This window comes from Aquarana catesbeiana, linkage group LG03, assembly GCF_042186555.1.
Source record: "Aquarana catesbeiana isolate 2022-GZ linkage group LG03, ASM4218655v1, whole genome shotgun sequence".
Taxonomy (NCBI): domain Eukaryota; kingdom Metazoa; phylum Chordata; class Amphibia; order Anura; family Ranidae; genus Aquarana; species Aquarana catesbeiana.
Genome location: NC_133326.1, coordinates 78,929,901 through 78,944,650, shown reverse-complemented (window position 1 = coordinate 78,944,650; position 14,750 = coordinate 78,929,901). Strand labels below are relative to the sequence as shown.

General features: G+C 43.2%; 1 protein-coding gene across 1 annotated transcript in view; it reads left to right on the top strand.

The window, feature by feature from the left end:
- ATOSA (atos homolog A) overlaps positions 1-14,750 on the top strand; it is a 112,642-nt gene that overhangs the window by 43,807 nt on the left and 54,085 nt on the right. Inside the window, exon 2 of the mRNA XM_073618743.1 lies at positions 12,943-13,127. Within this exon, the coding sequence (XP_073474844.1) occupies positions 12,943-13,127 (185 nt within the window). The remainder of the gene's footprint in view (positions 1-12,942; positions 13,128-14,750) is intronic.

Below are 14,750 nucleotides of genomic sequence, written 5' to 3'. Positions count from 1 at the left end.
GATCACCTGGCATTGTTGTATGAGAAGTCTGGAGTTGGCCTCCTGAACTGTCATGTCTCATACAGAGAGAGATCCTGTGACAGGAACAGTCAGCTGGTTGTGGCTATTAAAGTGCAAGGCAACCTGTAAAAAATAAAATCATCTTAAGAGATTATTATAACCTTTCAAAGTGAACAGTGCATTTTTTTTCACATTTTATTTGTCCATTTGTCAGCCTTTAATAAAAAAAAAAAAAAAAAAGTCATAGCAGGATGTATATTAAAACATTGTACCAAATAAAATCCATATATGTTTAACTAAAAAACCAGAGTAGACCTTTTTAGATAAGCAATTTGGCGACAGAATTATAGTCAAGTTAACCCGCTTATGCAGGCATGGCTAAATTTGCCCCAGGCGTCGCTGTATCTGTGACCACCATCATAAAAGGATTAAGTTGGCCTTTCTCAACCTTTTTACTCCGAGGAACCCTTCAAATAATTATCAGGTCTCCAGTAACCTCTGCTAAAAAAGGATTATACCTACAGCTTCTGCTACATTGGCATTATCAATAAGTTGCAGAAAGATTTAAATAAAAGAAGTATGTGATCTAACTAGCGTATTTACACACCGGGTGTATCATTCATTTTTAGTTATCTTGAAATGAATAACAAGTGCAGAAAAGAGAGGCAGACCATAAAAATTGTGGTTAGTGGACAATGCCGACGGGGCCGACTATCAAAATACGGTAGCCGCAGTGGGAGATTGGTCGATCCTTGATGTTTAGCCCACGGGCTGAATGAAAAAAGTCGGTGTTTGGCCATCCTAAGGATCCATGATTGAGAAACACTGGGATGTGATAGCTGTGGCCAATCACAGTAGTAAACAATGAGTCGTGCATGAAAGCCATTCAAGGCAGTTCAAAGATCAGTGATAAAAAAAGTCCCTGTGGTGACACTGAACTACTCTAGTGAGAGCATGTACAAAAAGGAAAAAAATTACTTACTTTTTTTTTTTTTTTTTTTGTCACCTGTGTCAATATCCCTGATAACCTCCACATAAGGCATATGGTGACAGTATGCAAAAAAAGTGCAATAACCTTTTTTATTTAATTAATTTTTCAAAAAATTGTGACAAATTACAACTTCAAAAGACTCGCCATATGTCTTCCTAAATACTTCAGAATGTCTACTTTTTTTAAAAAAGGGGTCATTTGGGGGGTATTTGTACTGTCCTGGCAATTTAGGGCCTTAAAGCGGTAGTAAACCGCAGTTGAGGGAAAAAATAAAATCCGCTGCAAGGCAATGTCATAATGTGCTAGTATGCAAGTTTAGGAGATATTTACAGTGCCTTAGGCTTGCCTGTAGGTACAAGTGGTAGAACAGAGTTTACTACCACTTTAGGAAACAAAGGGCATTAATACATTGGGATCGATTTTCAAATATATTATATAAAAATCTATAAATATTATTCACGATTTATATAGTGCCAACAGTTTACGCAATGCTTTACAATGTAGAGGGGGTACAGCACAATTACAGTACTGTGTGTGTGTGTGTATGTATGTGTTTTGTGGACTCTCTAACTTTCACACAGACTAAATGATATACGCTGATTTGGGTTAGTTTTTCCAAAGAAATGTAGTAGAAAACACAAATTTTTTTTTAACCGAAAAGAAAGACACGTTTTCTTTTTCGCTTCTATATAGTCAAATAAAAACCACATGATGATGATCTAAAAGGTCTGTGTGTGAACAAAATGATAAATTTAATTTGGGTACAATGTTGCATGACCACGCAATTGCGAGTTAAAGTAACGCAGTGCTGAGTAGCAGAAAATGCTCTGGTCATGAAGGGGGTAAAACCTTCTGGAGGTCAAGTTGTTAAAGAGTAGATGGAGGAAGAAAAATTAGATGTCCATAATGTAATGGCATCTACATTTAGTGGTCAGACGAGTGACATTTACTGTATATGTGAAGCTATCTGTCAAATCTACAAACTGGTTGAGGTTGTAACCCAGTCTCTCAGCCCTCTTAACTGCAGTCTGTGTGCTTGTCTTTATCATCTAAATATAGAGACTTTTTAAAGCGTGTGTTGACCTTCCACTGCCTTCTCACCTTTATCTGTCAAATCAAGCGTCCTTGTGTAGTCTGTACAAAGAGTCATCAGTTCTGGGGCTGAACCTGTTCTGTTTGCCTATGAAGAGCTCGTTATGAAGGAGCTCACTGGCTGTGTTCAGCTTGAAGGCAGTGAAACTGTTAACCCATAGGCAATGCTTGTGTGTATATACAGCCCCTAGGGTTAAACAAGCGCCTACAGGATTTTCCCCTCCATCCATGAGTGGTTTATAATTGTGTGCAGTAAGCATAATGTGAGTGAGCAGTAAAGGATTGTCCTGTTCAGATCTTTATATGAATCATCCAGAATCATGTGTAATGCAGTTAATCAGAGTGAAGTCATTTATTGAACCTTTCCCATATAAAAACACAAGCTGCTCAGTTTTGCAGTGTCAGTCATTACAGAGACTCTGGATAAACACACACACACACACACACACACACACACACACACACACAAAAAAATGCTCTTACCTGTCCCAGTGCCCATTTGTAGACTCCCAAACAATCTATCTTCACATCCAACACATGCCAGGGTGTGTCTGATGCTTGCATTCCCCATCACGCCATCTCTCAAACCACAGATTTTTTTTTTTTTTTTATTAGGAAGTAGTATGTATAAGTTACAATATACAGTATAGAGAAGAATTAGACATGTTGACAAGTGAACCTCGTAATATACATAACAAACAGTTAACCAAATGTGCAGGGTTATATATGCAGATGGATATTTAGGCACTATCTGTAACATATATCGAGGTCCAAGGCACTCAGTGCTTACCAACTGATCAAGATCGGTAAAGTTTTCATCAAACATTTGGTATAGTCACCCGTATCTTTCCTGTAAGATTCCTTTACTTAAGCATAAAACTTTGAGAGAACAGAATGAAAGAGAAGAGAAAAAATAGAGAAAAATAGGGGGGGAGGTGAGCCCGCCTCGGTCCAAACTCCTTTAAGCAATATAATCAGCCAAAGACACATTACTTAGGTTGAGACATCATTTCCGTGTAGGCCCAAACCACAGATTTATAACAAACCAACATATACTATGATAGTAAAAGGATGGTCCAGCCGTTGCACACCATGTAGTTGGCAGGTAAAAGCAGCCTCGGCTTGCTCCATCCAAGCCACGTGCCTAACGTGTTTCGCCCCACCCGGAGCTTAGTCATGGCTGGGTGAAATGCGCTGGGGGTGTGGCTTAGATGAAGCAAGCCGAGGCTGCTTTTACCTGTTAACTACACGGCTGTGATAAGTGTGCGGCACCGGGAACAACCCTTTACTAACGTAGCATGTTTTGAGTTGGGACAGACTCGCTCTCAGCTTGCACGCTTTTAGCAGAATCATCCTACAGTAACCTGAGCGGGGACCCCTAAGCTACATTCAAAGAAACATACAGTATATGTGTATGTATGTATTACCAACTAAGCCACAGTGTCACGCATTATTATATTCTTACCAGTAGCACTTGCAACCAGCTATAGGTAACTGTGGGCCTTATAGCCCACCAGAATGTTCAGTGGTTTCTGGTATTACAGAGCTGTAAGGCACAGTGATAGACATTCAGTCGTAGTGATGTTTTATAAAATGACCAGGCATTTTGCATGTCTGCAATGGGATTAATATCACCATAAGCAGGCTTCCAGCTCTTGTAAAGTTGACATAAAACTGTGTCACAGCTTAATTTGCTTGACGTTATCAAGGTTTCATTCTTTTATTAGATGTCTTCTCCACGGAGGAGAATGTTGCTATAAATGTTGTTATAACTTCCAGAAGAGCCAACCCCCTATGCTTCTATGATGGGGAGATTGCTTTCCAAAGCCAAGAAGCAATCGCTCAGTGGTAGAAAAAGAGAAAAGCAGCGCTGGTCTCAAATCCCTAAATATACCCCCCAAACTGATGTCTAATATTATTGATGACTGCCATAAACACAAAACCTAAATATAAATACAGTGCAAAAATTATCACTATAATATAAGATGCAAACAAAGTGCAAGGTGCTGATAAGACTAAAATTATATAGTGACAATGAGTGATAAATACAATCAAAACAATGTTTAGAAAAACATACTGGAACAATTGGAAAAAATAGTCTCCTCCACCAGTCACACTAAGGCCCCTTTCACACGGGACGGATCCGTGTTGATCCGCCCCGTGTTTATCCGCTGCTCAGCGGGGATCGCTCCGTTTTCCCCAGCTGAGCAGGCAGATGACAGGGCGGGACCCGCACACTGTGCAGGGACCGCCCTGTCAGATCTCCGCTCTCCCCTATGAGGGATCGGAGGAATACGGACCGTCTGTCCGTGTTCCTCCGATCCGCTCTGCAGACGGATAGAAAAATAGGATTTTCTTCCGTCCGCAGAATCGGACGAGAGCGGAGCCGGACAACATCGGGTGTTAGCGGATGTACATCCGCTGACACCCGCTATCCCATAGGGATGCATGTATGTCCGTATTTCATCCGAAAACGGATGGATGAAATACGGACATACTGTCCGCATGTGTGAAAGGGGCCTAAAACCTCACCAGAGTTAATGGCTGGTAAAATTATAAACCAGCAACTGCACCTTTTTTAAAGTTTTACTAAACCCACAACCGCATACCTCCCCAACTTTTTAAGATGGGACAGAGGGACACCTATTAGCAAATGTAAGTAGGCATAGGACATACCCCTGCCATGCCCAGTTAAAGAAGAATTGTACAAAAAAAAATAGTTAAACCCACATTTGTATTTTTTTATTTTTTTTTACCACTACTATTCCTTTTATATTGGCTTTTGAAATTTACGATTGCAATAATTTAGAAATCTGGTGAAAGGTTTAGCACTGGGAAACACTTTTTGAAAGAAATAGTGGAGTTTATATACAACTTTATAAATCGGACCAAAATGGGGGACAGAGGGACATTGCTCCAAATCAGGGACATTCCCTTGAAATCAGGGACACTTGGGAGGTATGCACAACCGTAAAATCTGTCTGTATATGCAGCATAGCATGCTTGTTATACTCACTGTGGAACTTAAGGGGTTAATCCTCTGCATTGTGTACAAAGGCTGTTTTATGCACAGATCCTTCCCTCCTGCACTGTCTATCTGGGGAAGGCCAGCTAACACAGGCAGAGTAGCCGACCTGCACATGCTCAGTTGTCTTTTATGCTGGAGAGAACGTTTACTTGTTCTCAAAGCTAGCCAGGTCACATGATATTGACATCACGCATGTGGGCGTGTATACAGGCTGTAATGAAAATCTCCTCCTTCCTGAACTCTCAGCACTGGAGAAACTGTGCAGTTTATCGTGTAAACGTGAACTACAGATCATCCAAAAAGGTATATAGTGGTGGTATTTTAATGTAAAAAGATTTATAAGCTGGGGGGTGGCGGATGAATTATTTTCATATTACTGGGTTTAGTAACACTTTAAGCAATCGCATGCTTTGACCCACAACGCTGTTTCACTGCAAGCTGTCCTCTCCAGACCTCGTAACCACAACCCACATGTATATAGAATAGGAGGCTCCAATAGTCTAATACCGTTTTAAAAGACTTTATTAAAATAATAATAAAATGATTCACTCGCATTTTACAAGTGTCCAACCTGCACTAGGGATAAAAGCATTTGTATATCGTCTCCGGCCGCTAACTCGATAAGCTGCGTGTACAATCCTGGTCAGCATGATGACGTCAGCCACTCTCAGTGGTAGGCTGACATGGAGCTCGTTCAGATGGGGAGAATTGCAATAAGTATTTAACATTCAATTCTCCGTTTTCCTGACAGCTGCATGTCAGCCTACCACTTTGTTTCCACATTGCAAGTCGCAGCAACAAAAAATATTGTTCCTTCACTACTTTTTGTGTCTTCCTTATGACATGAGTGCCAAAGTCTCAAGGAAGTTGTTCTCTTTGTCTTCTCTTTAAGACTTTGGCTGCAACTTCAGAGGGTTTTGTAAGTTCAATAATGTGTCACACCCTGTATTGTTATGATTGGTCAAAGTCTCACTGGAAGTTGCAGCAGTGTGAACCAAGCCTAAGGTTCTGTTCACACCTAGGCGTTTTTGGGCTGTAAGCCTCCGCTCTAACGACGCCCAACAAGACAAATCCCATTCATTTCAATGGCCCCTGTTCACATCTGAGCAATTTGTCATCTGAAGCAAAATGCCCGAAGCTCAAAGTACAGGAGCTTCTTTTTTGGCAGATTACCGGTGTTTTCTGCTTTTTACATTGGTGACCTTTTGACCTGTACAAAATTGCGGCAAAAATCGTGCAACTTTCTGCCTGAAAACAATGCCTAGGTGTGAACAGAGCCTTAGGGATGTGCTGATGACCACCATTTTCTATATTGGACTGTTTTTAATAAACGTTCCCTCTTTACCATACTACTACCACTACCACTACCACCACCTTTGTCAGACTCCATCCATACATTTGTTTCACTAATTTTGGGAGATTTTACAAGCAATTTGGCCAAGGAACTGTTAAGTGGCAGAACAAAAGCCACATGGTATGTTCTCCAGCTGTAGGAGTAAGTACCTCTGTGTAATCTGGGAGCAAGCATGCCAGCTGCTTCATCTACGGATGGCTGTCTGTTAATTCTTTGTACTAGTTTAGACTGGAACTGGTACAGTAACAAAGACACCTCTGTAGTTTTGTGAATTCTTCTGTCTCCTAAAGGAAGGAGCCATTTTTACACCAACCTTTCCAGCACACAAATATTTTACTCATTTTGAAGAAACATGTTTTTGCCAGATCATCAAGGTTGTTTATGTAACTAATGCAGGCTGTAGCAGCAAGTTCAATTCTACAGATTAGATTTTCCAGTTCATGCATTATTTATAACTCTGTTTATTGTGTCATGTGCCTCCAAAAACAGATATTTAAAGCAGAAGTTCACCACCCTCCATTTTTTAAAATTTTCCTTCACTTTATTTTTCCCTGGTCTTATGCATAATTCAAACACTTGCCTGGCTAGCGAATCCAGCTTTGTTCTGCCATGATCCACTGTGCTGCTGTTCCTAGGTTTCCATTTTCCTTGCTGACATCATCTGGAGCCAAACACGGTGGTTGTGGTTTCAGGAAAGAAATTTGCATGATCCCCCCCATCAACACAGTGTTGACAGGGGAATCCCTCCTGCTGAGTAATTTGTCTTCTCCTGGCAGGGGGGGAGCCACCCCCACTGGGAGAACAACGTGATTATCACTAGCGGCTATAGCAGCTGCTAGCAATAATCGCAAGAGAATCCAGCAGGCTGGTTGTACATTCAGCCTGCCCATTAATGGTTCAAATCTCGGGCAGTTCCTGCTGAACCGACCAAGATTCGAACTGTGTATGGCCAGCCTAACCCTGGTCGAAGCAGTTAGGCCCCCTGATGATGCGCTACCGGGTCCGTCGGCGTCTCTTGCCGCTGTCTGAAAACGGAAGCATCCTTGGATGTGTAACGTGCATCCTCGGACAGTGGTCACTAACCTTTCGGACCTCACGGACCTCTAAACTTAGTTTTGAATCCTGCGGACCACTAGCCTGAATTTTACATGGTAGAAAGGAAATGCCGCTCACCAAGCCTCTGGACCTCATGCAGTTGCTCCCACCGTAATGTGATTGAATTCAGATGCAGGCTCTGCGCAAGTCTATGGCAATGAAGAAATCCTGGACTGCCGCACTCCGAAATAAGGCATCTTTATTATAAACCGTTAAAATCCAACGAGTCCCCTCATAAGGACAATACAGAGAACAATAGCTAACGCGTTTCACATCAATGGATGCTTACTCATAGCTAAAGTACCGTATTTATCGGCGTATAACACGCACTTTTTTCCCCTTAAAATCAGGGGAAAATCGTGGGTGCGTGTTATACGCCGATCCCCTGCGATCCTGACCTGTCAGAATTAAAAAATCGCTGACCGCGATTTGAAAATGGCGCCGCCGGCGCCGAAATACACAGTGCCGGTCCTCGGCTCTTCTCGGCGGCTTTCGGTTTCACTCGAGCGCCGCCCGAACCTAGCCGAGTATACTCGGCTAGTTTCGGATAGCTCCGCTCACCGTCCGAGTGGAACCGAAAGTAAACGAGAGCCGCCGAGAAGAGCCGAGGACCGGCTCTGTGTATTTCGGCGCCGGCGGCGCCATTTTCAAATCGCGGTCGGCGATTTTGAAGCTCACAGGCTTCAGCAAGGCTGGACTGGGGCAAGGCTGGACTGGGGCAAGGCTGGACTGGACACTGGGGAAGGCTGCACTGACATGGCTGCACTGACATGGCTGCACTGGCATGGCTGCACTGGCATGGCTGCACTGACAAGGCTGCACTGGGCAAGGCTGGACTGGGGCAAGGCTGCACTGAGAAGGCTGCAATGATGGGCATTTAAATGTAAGTTTTTTTTTTTTCCCTTCAACTTCCCTCCTAAAAGTTTTTTTTCCTTAAAATTCCCTCCTAAATTGAGGTGCGTGTTATACGCCGGTGCGTGTTATACGCCGATAAATACGGTATTTAAGGAAAAATATACATATAAATTAATTTTACATGCCTTATACACACAATGCTCCGGCTATCTGCCCCCCCACGTTGCATCACACTGCTGCCTTATATTCACAATTATGTGGCTCTGCCCCCCCCCCCCCCTGCACCACACTGCTGCCTTATACACACAATGCTCCGGCTATCTGCCCCCCCACATTGCATCACACTGCTGCCTTATATACACAATTATGTGGCTCTGCCCCCCCCCCCCCCCCACTGCATCACACTGCTGCCTTATACACACAATGCTCCGGCTATCTGCCCCCCCCCCCACATTGCATCACACTGCTGCCTTATATACACAATTATGTGGCTCTGCCCCCCCCCCCCACTGCATCACACTGCTGCCTTTTACACACAATGCTCCGGCTATCTGCCCCCCCATTGCATCACACTGCTGCCTTATATACACAATTATGTGGCTCCGCCCCTCCCCCCCCCCCCCCCACTGCATCACACTGCTGCCTTATACACACAATGCTCCGGCTATCTGCCCCCCCCCCCCCCCAACGTTGCATCACACTGCTGCCTTATACATACAATTCTACGGCTCTGCATCACACTGCTGCGTCTTACACAGACTCATCATTGGATCTCACCTCCTTATATAGCCATGTGCTTGAGCTCCATGCTCCCTCCCGCAGTCTGTGGTCAGCGCTGCCATTGGAATTTCCCCTACTTCACCTTGTGCTCTCTGCATTACTCCTAGCCTCCCTCTGAGTTCACAAGAGCCGGAACTACAGAGGTGGCATCGGGTATCCATGCGCACTGACAGTATTGACTGCCAGCGCGGATTGAGAACAACACTGGAAGCAACATTGGGTGGTATACGTCCCCTGGGGACCACCAAAATTTTCTCATCGTCCACGGTTGACGTCCGCTGTCCTAGGAGGCTTCAGAGCGCAGGAGACATCATTCTAGCAGAGAGCCCTTGCACACTGGGGCGGTTTGCAGGCACTATTGCGCTAATAATAGCGCCTGCAAACCGACCTGAAAGTGCCGCTGCTGTGTCTCCAGTGTGACAGCCCCGAGGGCTTGCACACTGGAGCGGTGCGCTGGCAGGACGGTAAAAAAAAGTCCTGCCAGCAGCATCTTCGTAGCGGTGAAGGAGCGGAGTGTATACCGCTCCTTTACTGCTCCTGCCCATTGAAATCAATGGGACGGCGCGACGCGCTTTGCGGTGGTATTTAACCCTTTCTCGGCCGCTAGCGGGGGGGTAAAACCGCCCCGCTAGCGGCCGAATACCGACGGTAAAACGCCGCTAATAATAACGGCGTTTTACCGCCGACGCCGGCCCCGCCCCAGTGTGCAAGGGCTCTTAGAGAATGGCAGCCTGGAGGCGGGGCAAACTTAAAGAATAAAAGTAAACAAAAATTATTTTTACATTGCGGTAAGGGGAAGGAGTGAAATTATGCCTAGCTCATTTAATAAGTGGAGATCTGCTTTAAAGTGGTTCTAAACCTCCGATATGAAATATGAACAAAGAATTTTCCTCTATATTGTGTACTTGTCAAGTGTCATTTCTGTCTGCTGTGTCATTCTTCTGCTATCAGTATAAATCACTTCAAATTTTCCTGACACCAAGAGAAAAATAGTGGCAGGGAGGGAGCTCCAGTCAATTGATAGCTTCTAATCACTTGGTTCCTGTGAGCTGTGTGGAAGGAGGGGGGGGGGGGGTCCTTTCCTTCCAATCAGCTCTCAGAGCTCTCCTCACTGAGCTCTGCAGAGTGTAATTTCAGCTCCCTCCCCCTTTTTTTTTTTTTTTTTTTTTTTTTTTCCTGAAAGCTCAGGCAAATTTTATAAATTCTTTGAATGTAAAGGACAGAAGGCTGCAGATAAACAGGTAAAGCTTATGTAGGAGGATTTGTCTCATTTCTGTGCATCACCTGAGGGTAGTCACTTCACTGGGTATATGGAAGGGTTTACAACCACTTTAAAGCTTAAAGTGTTTGAAATCTTTACTCATGTGACAAAAAATTTTACAATATGGAAATGTAAGTTATTAATCATTATGAGCTTGTTTAAAAGTTCAGTAAAGCAGGTCACGTCATCGCTGTAGCTTCTACAGTGATGCAAGGACCTGCTGATGGGTGTATTCAGTGCATCTGTGTGTTTTTTGTTTTTTTTTTAAAAAAGTTAATGCATTAAAAGAGAGGTGTGTGTGTGTGTGTGTGTGTGTGTGTGTGTGTGTGTGTGTGTGTGTGTGTGTGTGTGTGTCTCTCATTTAAAAAAAACAATCATACTCGCCTAGGTGGATGCAGCTTTAATCTGATGCTGTATCTGTCCCGCACCGCCTCTAAGACCGAGAACTGAGTGATCAAACGTTGCTGAACACTTAGTTCTCAGTTCAGTGAACAGCCAGTGACTGGAGTGCCAGGCTGTGGAGGGGGTGGGAGCAGAATCTCTCCAGAATCTCTCCAGTCTGGATCGGCTGAGTAGGCTAAAGTCCACTGTCGGCTGAATCTGGGTCACAGAAGTGCAAGAACTAAGCGCACTCCTGTGACCCACAGGAATAGTAGGGTCAAAAGAGCTTTGGCCATACTTTAATTATTATAGAACTGCATTTATTTTTATTTATTTATTTTTTTAAGTTCTGTTCTGTAGTTTTAGATTTAAATAGCACTTCTATTTATTTAATTATTATTATTATTATTATTATTATTATTATTTTTTATAAAGGTCTATACTTCTGACAAAAATAAAGGCTAGCTAGGGAGGAAAGAGGGAGAGAGATTTTGTTCCATGTTAGGGACAGTTGGAAGCTAAGATATTGTGTAACATTTGTCAGTATGGTTAAAAGATGACCAGACTGGCTAACATAATCTGTTTATATATAATCAGTTTAATATGTCTGATCCACGTAGGTCTGGATATCACAAATTCCACTTTATTAAGCATCACTTTTTGCTCAGGGTTGGGTTTTAAGAACTACCTGAATCTGCTGCATGTGCTGGTAAAGCTATGGAAGCAGTCGGCACAGATTTTTGAATCTGGCACAGACCATTTAATACTGCCAGAAAAGTGTCGCTTTCGCAGCAAAAACTCTTGATGCCTGTAAACAGGTTTAGATGTTTTAACACTCAGTGTGCATAAGGCCTTACAGTTGGTATTCATTTTGGCATGTTACTTTCCTAAAGGAGATCTAAAGTCACAGGATACACTGTTATTTTATAATATCAGTAGTGTCATAAAAATACAAACAATAGTTATTTTTGACTACCCTATATAAGCTTACTTGTAAAATCTCCTTTCATGTTGTGAGAGTTGCCTATCTGCCGGTCATCTTTCCACAAATTCCTGGATTCCCAGCATGTTTTGTGACATCTCCTCCTCCTACTTTCAATTTCTAAGGACTACATGTCCCATGGTACCTTGCTGCCTGCAAGCAGTGATTCCTGTACTGACCCTGCCTCCTGGACCCCCTCCTCCCAGCAGCTCTATAGTTCAGGAGGCAGGCTCTGTTAAACGTGTGACACAGCAATGCATACTCACAGGGCATCGTGACTATGAAGTCAATTCAAGGAAGTTCTTCACAAAGTACTTTTTCAAGATTGTTCAGAATAATAGGCATAGGTTAGAAATAATTGAAATTCAATGTGGGAATGAATATAGAATTTTACATTTTAATCATAGATAAGCTTTAATCCTATTTTACTATACCCGGGGTTGAATAGCTAGGTATTGCGCCCTCCCAGGCCATTCTTCAGCTTTTGCTTGCAGAAAGTTTAGTAAACAGGCTTATAATGGTGACCTTCACATCTTACTTTTGTGAACTTGTTTCCTTAATAATAATCAAGTAACTTGACGTGATGCTTTGTTGGAATTTGTTACCTATAGTGTCCTATACAATAATAATGATGATAGGGTGTCTGGGTCTGCCTGGCGAACTATTACAGACTCAGTAGTTCCTTCTTCTCTGCTCCAGGCAGAGCTGTCTCCCACATGTCCCCTAGATCAGTGTGCAGGAGTGACCCTGATTCACCCTTTATCATACCCACGTTTCTGGCCCATTCTCATGCCCATGAAATAAGGAATGTGATCCCTGTGCTGGTTGTTATTGGTTCTCTAGTTTACTTTATTACAATACTAAACCTGTATTAAAGAGTAACATTCTGGCCTTTATTTCTTGTTTGTGTAGATAAAATAAAACCAGATGTTCCAACCGTTTTAACACATCACTGATGCCAGGAACATATTGCAGACTTTCTGGCAGTAGAAAGGTTTTTGTGAGTCGTGGTCATTTTTCAATTGGATAGATCAGCTTAGTGACTTTTAGCAGTGAGGTTCCTGTGAATTAGAAATGCTCTCCTGACTGATATGTATGCCAACTGCTTTCTATTTTTTACTAGATTCCCTGGATGAATTCTTTGAGTATGAGGCGGAGGACTTCCTGGTGTACCTGGCTCTACTGATTACAGAAGGGCGCACACCTGAACATTCAGTAAAAGGCAGAACAGAAGGTCTCCACTGCCCTCCAGCACAATCTAGTCAGCCTGAACCCAACAAGCATGAATGCAGTGATAAATTGGCCCAGGTGAGTCCGTTTACCCCAATGCCAGCACTTACAATTGAAAGTGTGAATTTTCTAAAAAGGCCTAATAACTAGGTCTTATTAGAAGGGTCTAATTATAAATAATAAGGCCTAATTGCAATGAATTTCTGTTAAGTGATGGAGAGAAAAAGTGGATATGTTGGCCACAATAATCACACTACTAACGCCATTTCATCGAGCAGATTGTCCTAGATCCCAACTGGGCAAAAAAAGTTTTCCTATGCAGTGGGGCTGCATCCGCAATGCACGGGTGAGATGGGCTTTAAAGGAGACGTATAGTCAAAGGTTTCTTGGCCATGCTTTACCTGTGGATCACAGAAGTGCATAGTTCTCCTATGGATCAGCCGGTCCAGGCTCGGGAAAGATCCCAACCATGAGGTTGGGATCCACCCAGATGTCTGGACCAGCAGCCGGCTCAGCCTCGGTGATGCCCTGAGAGCCTAAGCAAGCTCCTCCCGTCACCTCCACAGCCCAGTGTTCCAGTGAGCACTGGAGGGGAGAGCAGCTGACTGACAGTCACTGCTCTCTGCTCAGAGCTAAGGGGAGAACTGAGTGATCAGCAGTACTTGATCGCTCAGTTCTTACTGCAGAGCCTGTGGGGGCAGATGCTGCATTCACCTAGGGAAGTACAAATGTTTGTTTCTGTTTTTTAAATCCTGAACTTCTTTTAAATTACTTGGGCAAAATAAAGAAATATGCCGGTTCCATGTTTAAATCTGACATTTTAGAAAATATGTTTGGAATACAGTACCAAACACAGTATTTACCTATAATAGTGGATATCCCATGTCCTGCAAGCTGCTGCTTTATGTAAACAATCTTTCTTCGAGGCTGTGCGTGATGCCCCACACGTCGATTTTCTGGTGCTGCAGGGGTAGCGGCTGTGACTGCAAATGTCAGTCATTCCCCGCTTGCGCACATGCCCCTTTTGGCCTCTCCACCATTTACAAAACTTGCACTATTATTGTCGCACAGTGCAGTGTGTTCTGTAAACGAAGGAGCTGATAAATGACAAAATTTCTTCTGCCAATTCACATATATGGCTTGGGAGCATAAAGGGGTGAGTGCGCTGTGCAATTTCGTCATACTTTCAGTTGCTGCTGTTAATCCCTATCCATCAGAAGAATACCATGCAAGGCAGTATCCTACAGCATTGGTGAAAGATATTTACATGAAGCAGCAGCTTGTAGGACATGGGATACACACCATTACAGGTAAATGTGTATGGTTCTGCATCATATCCTCCAAACAACCCCCCCCCCCCCCCCCCCCCCCCCAAAACAAAAAAAACAAAAGTTCAGCTTTCATTTGAGGTGCGTTATTTTCTTTACAGGGAGTTACAGATCTTTAGTGTACCACGATGTAAGTGCTGGTCACAGCATGCAAGTGTTCAGAAAGAACATAATGGTTACATAGTTAGCCAGGTTGAAAAATTACACAAGTCTATCCAGAAGAATGTGCAAATGCATTGTATCGTTATATGTAATCAAAATATATATATATAGTGTGTGTGTGTGTGTGTGTGTGTGTGTCGAAGCCCTTCAACCAGGATGGATGGGAACCACATAAACACGCCACAAGACTTACAACATGAAATGGACCTGA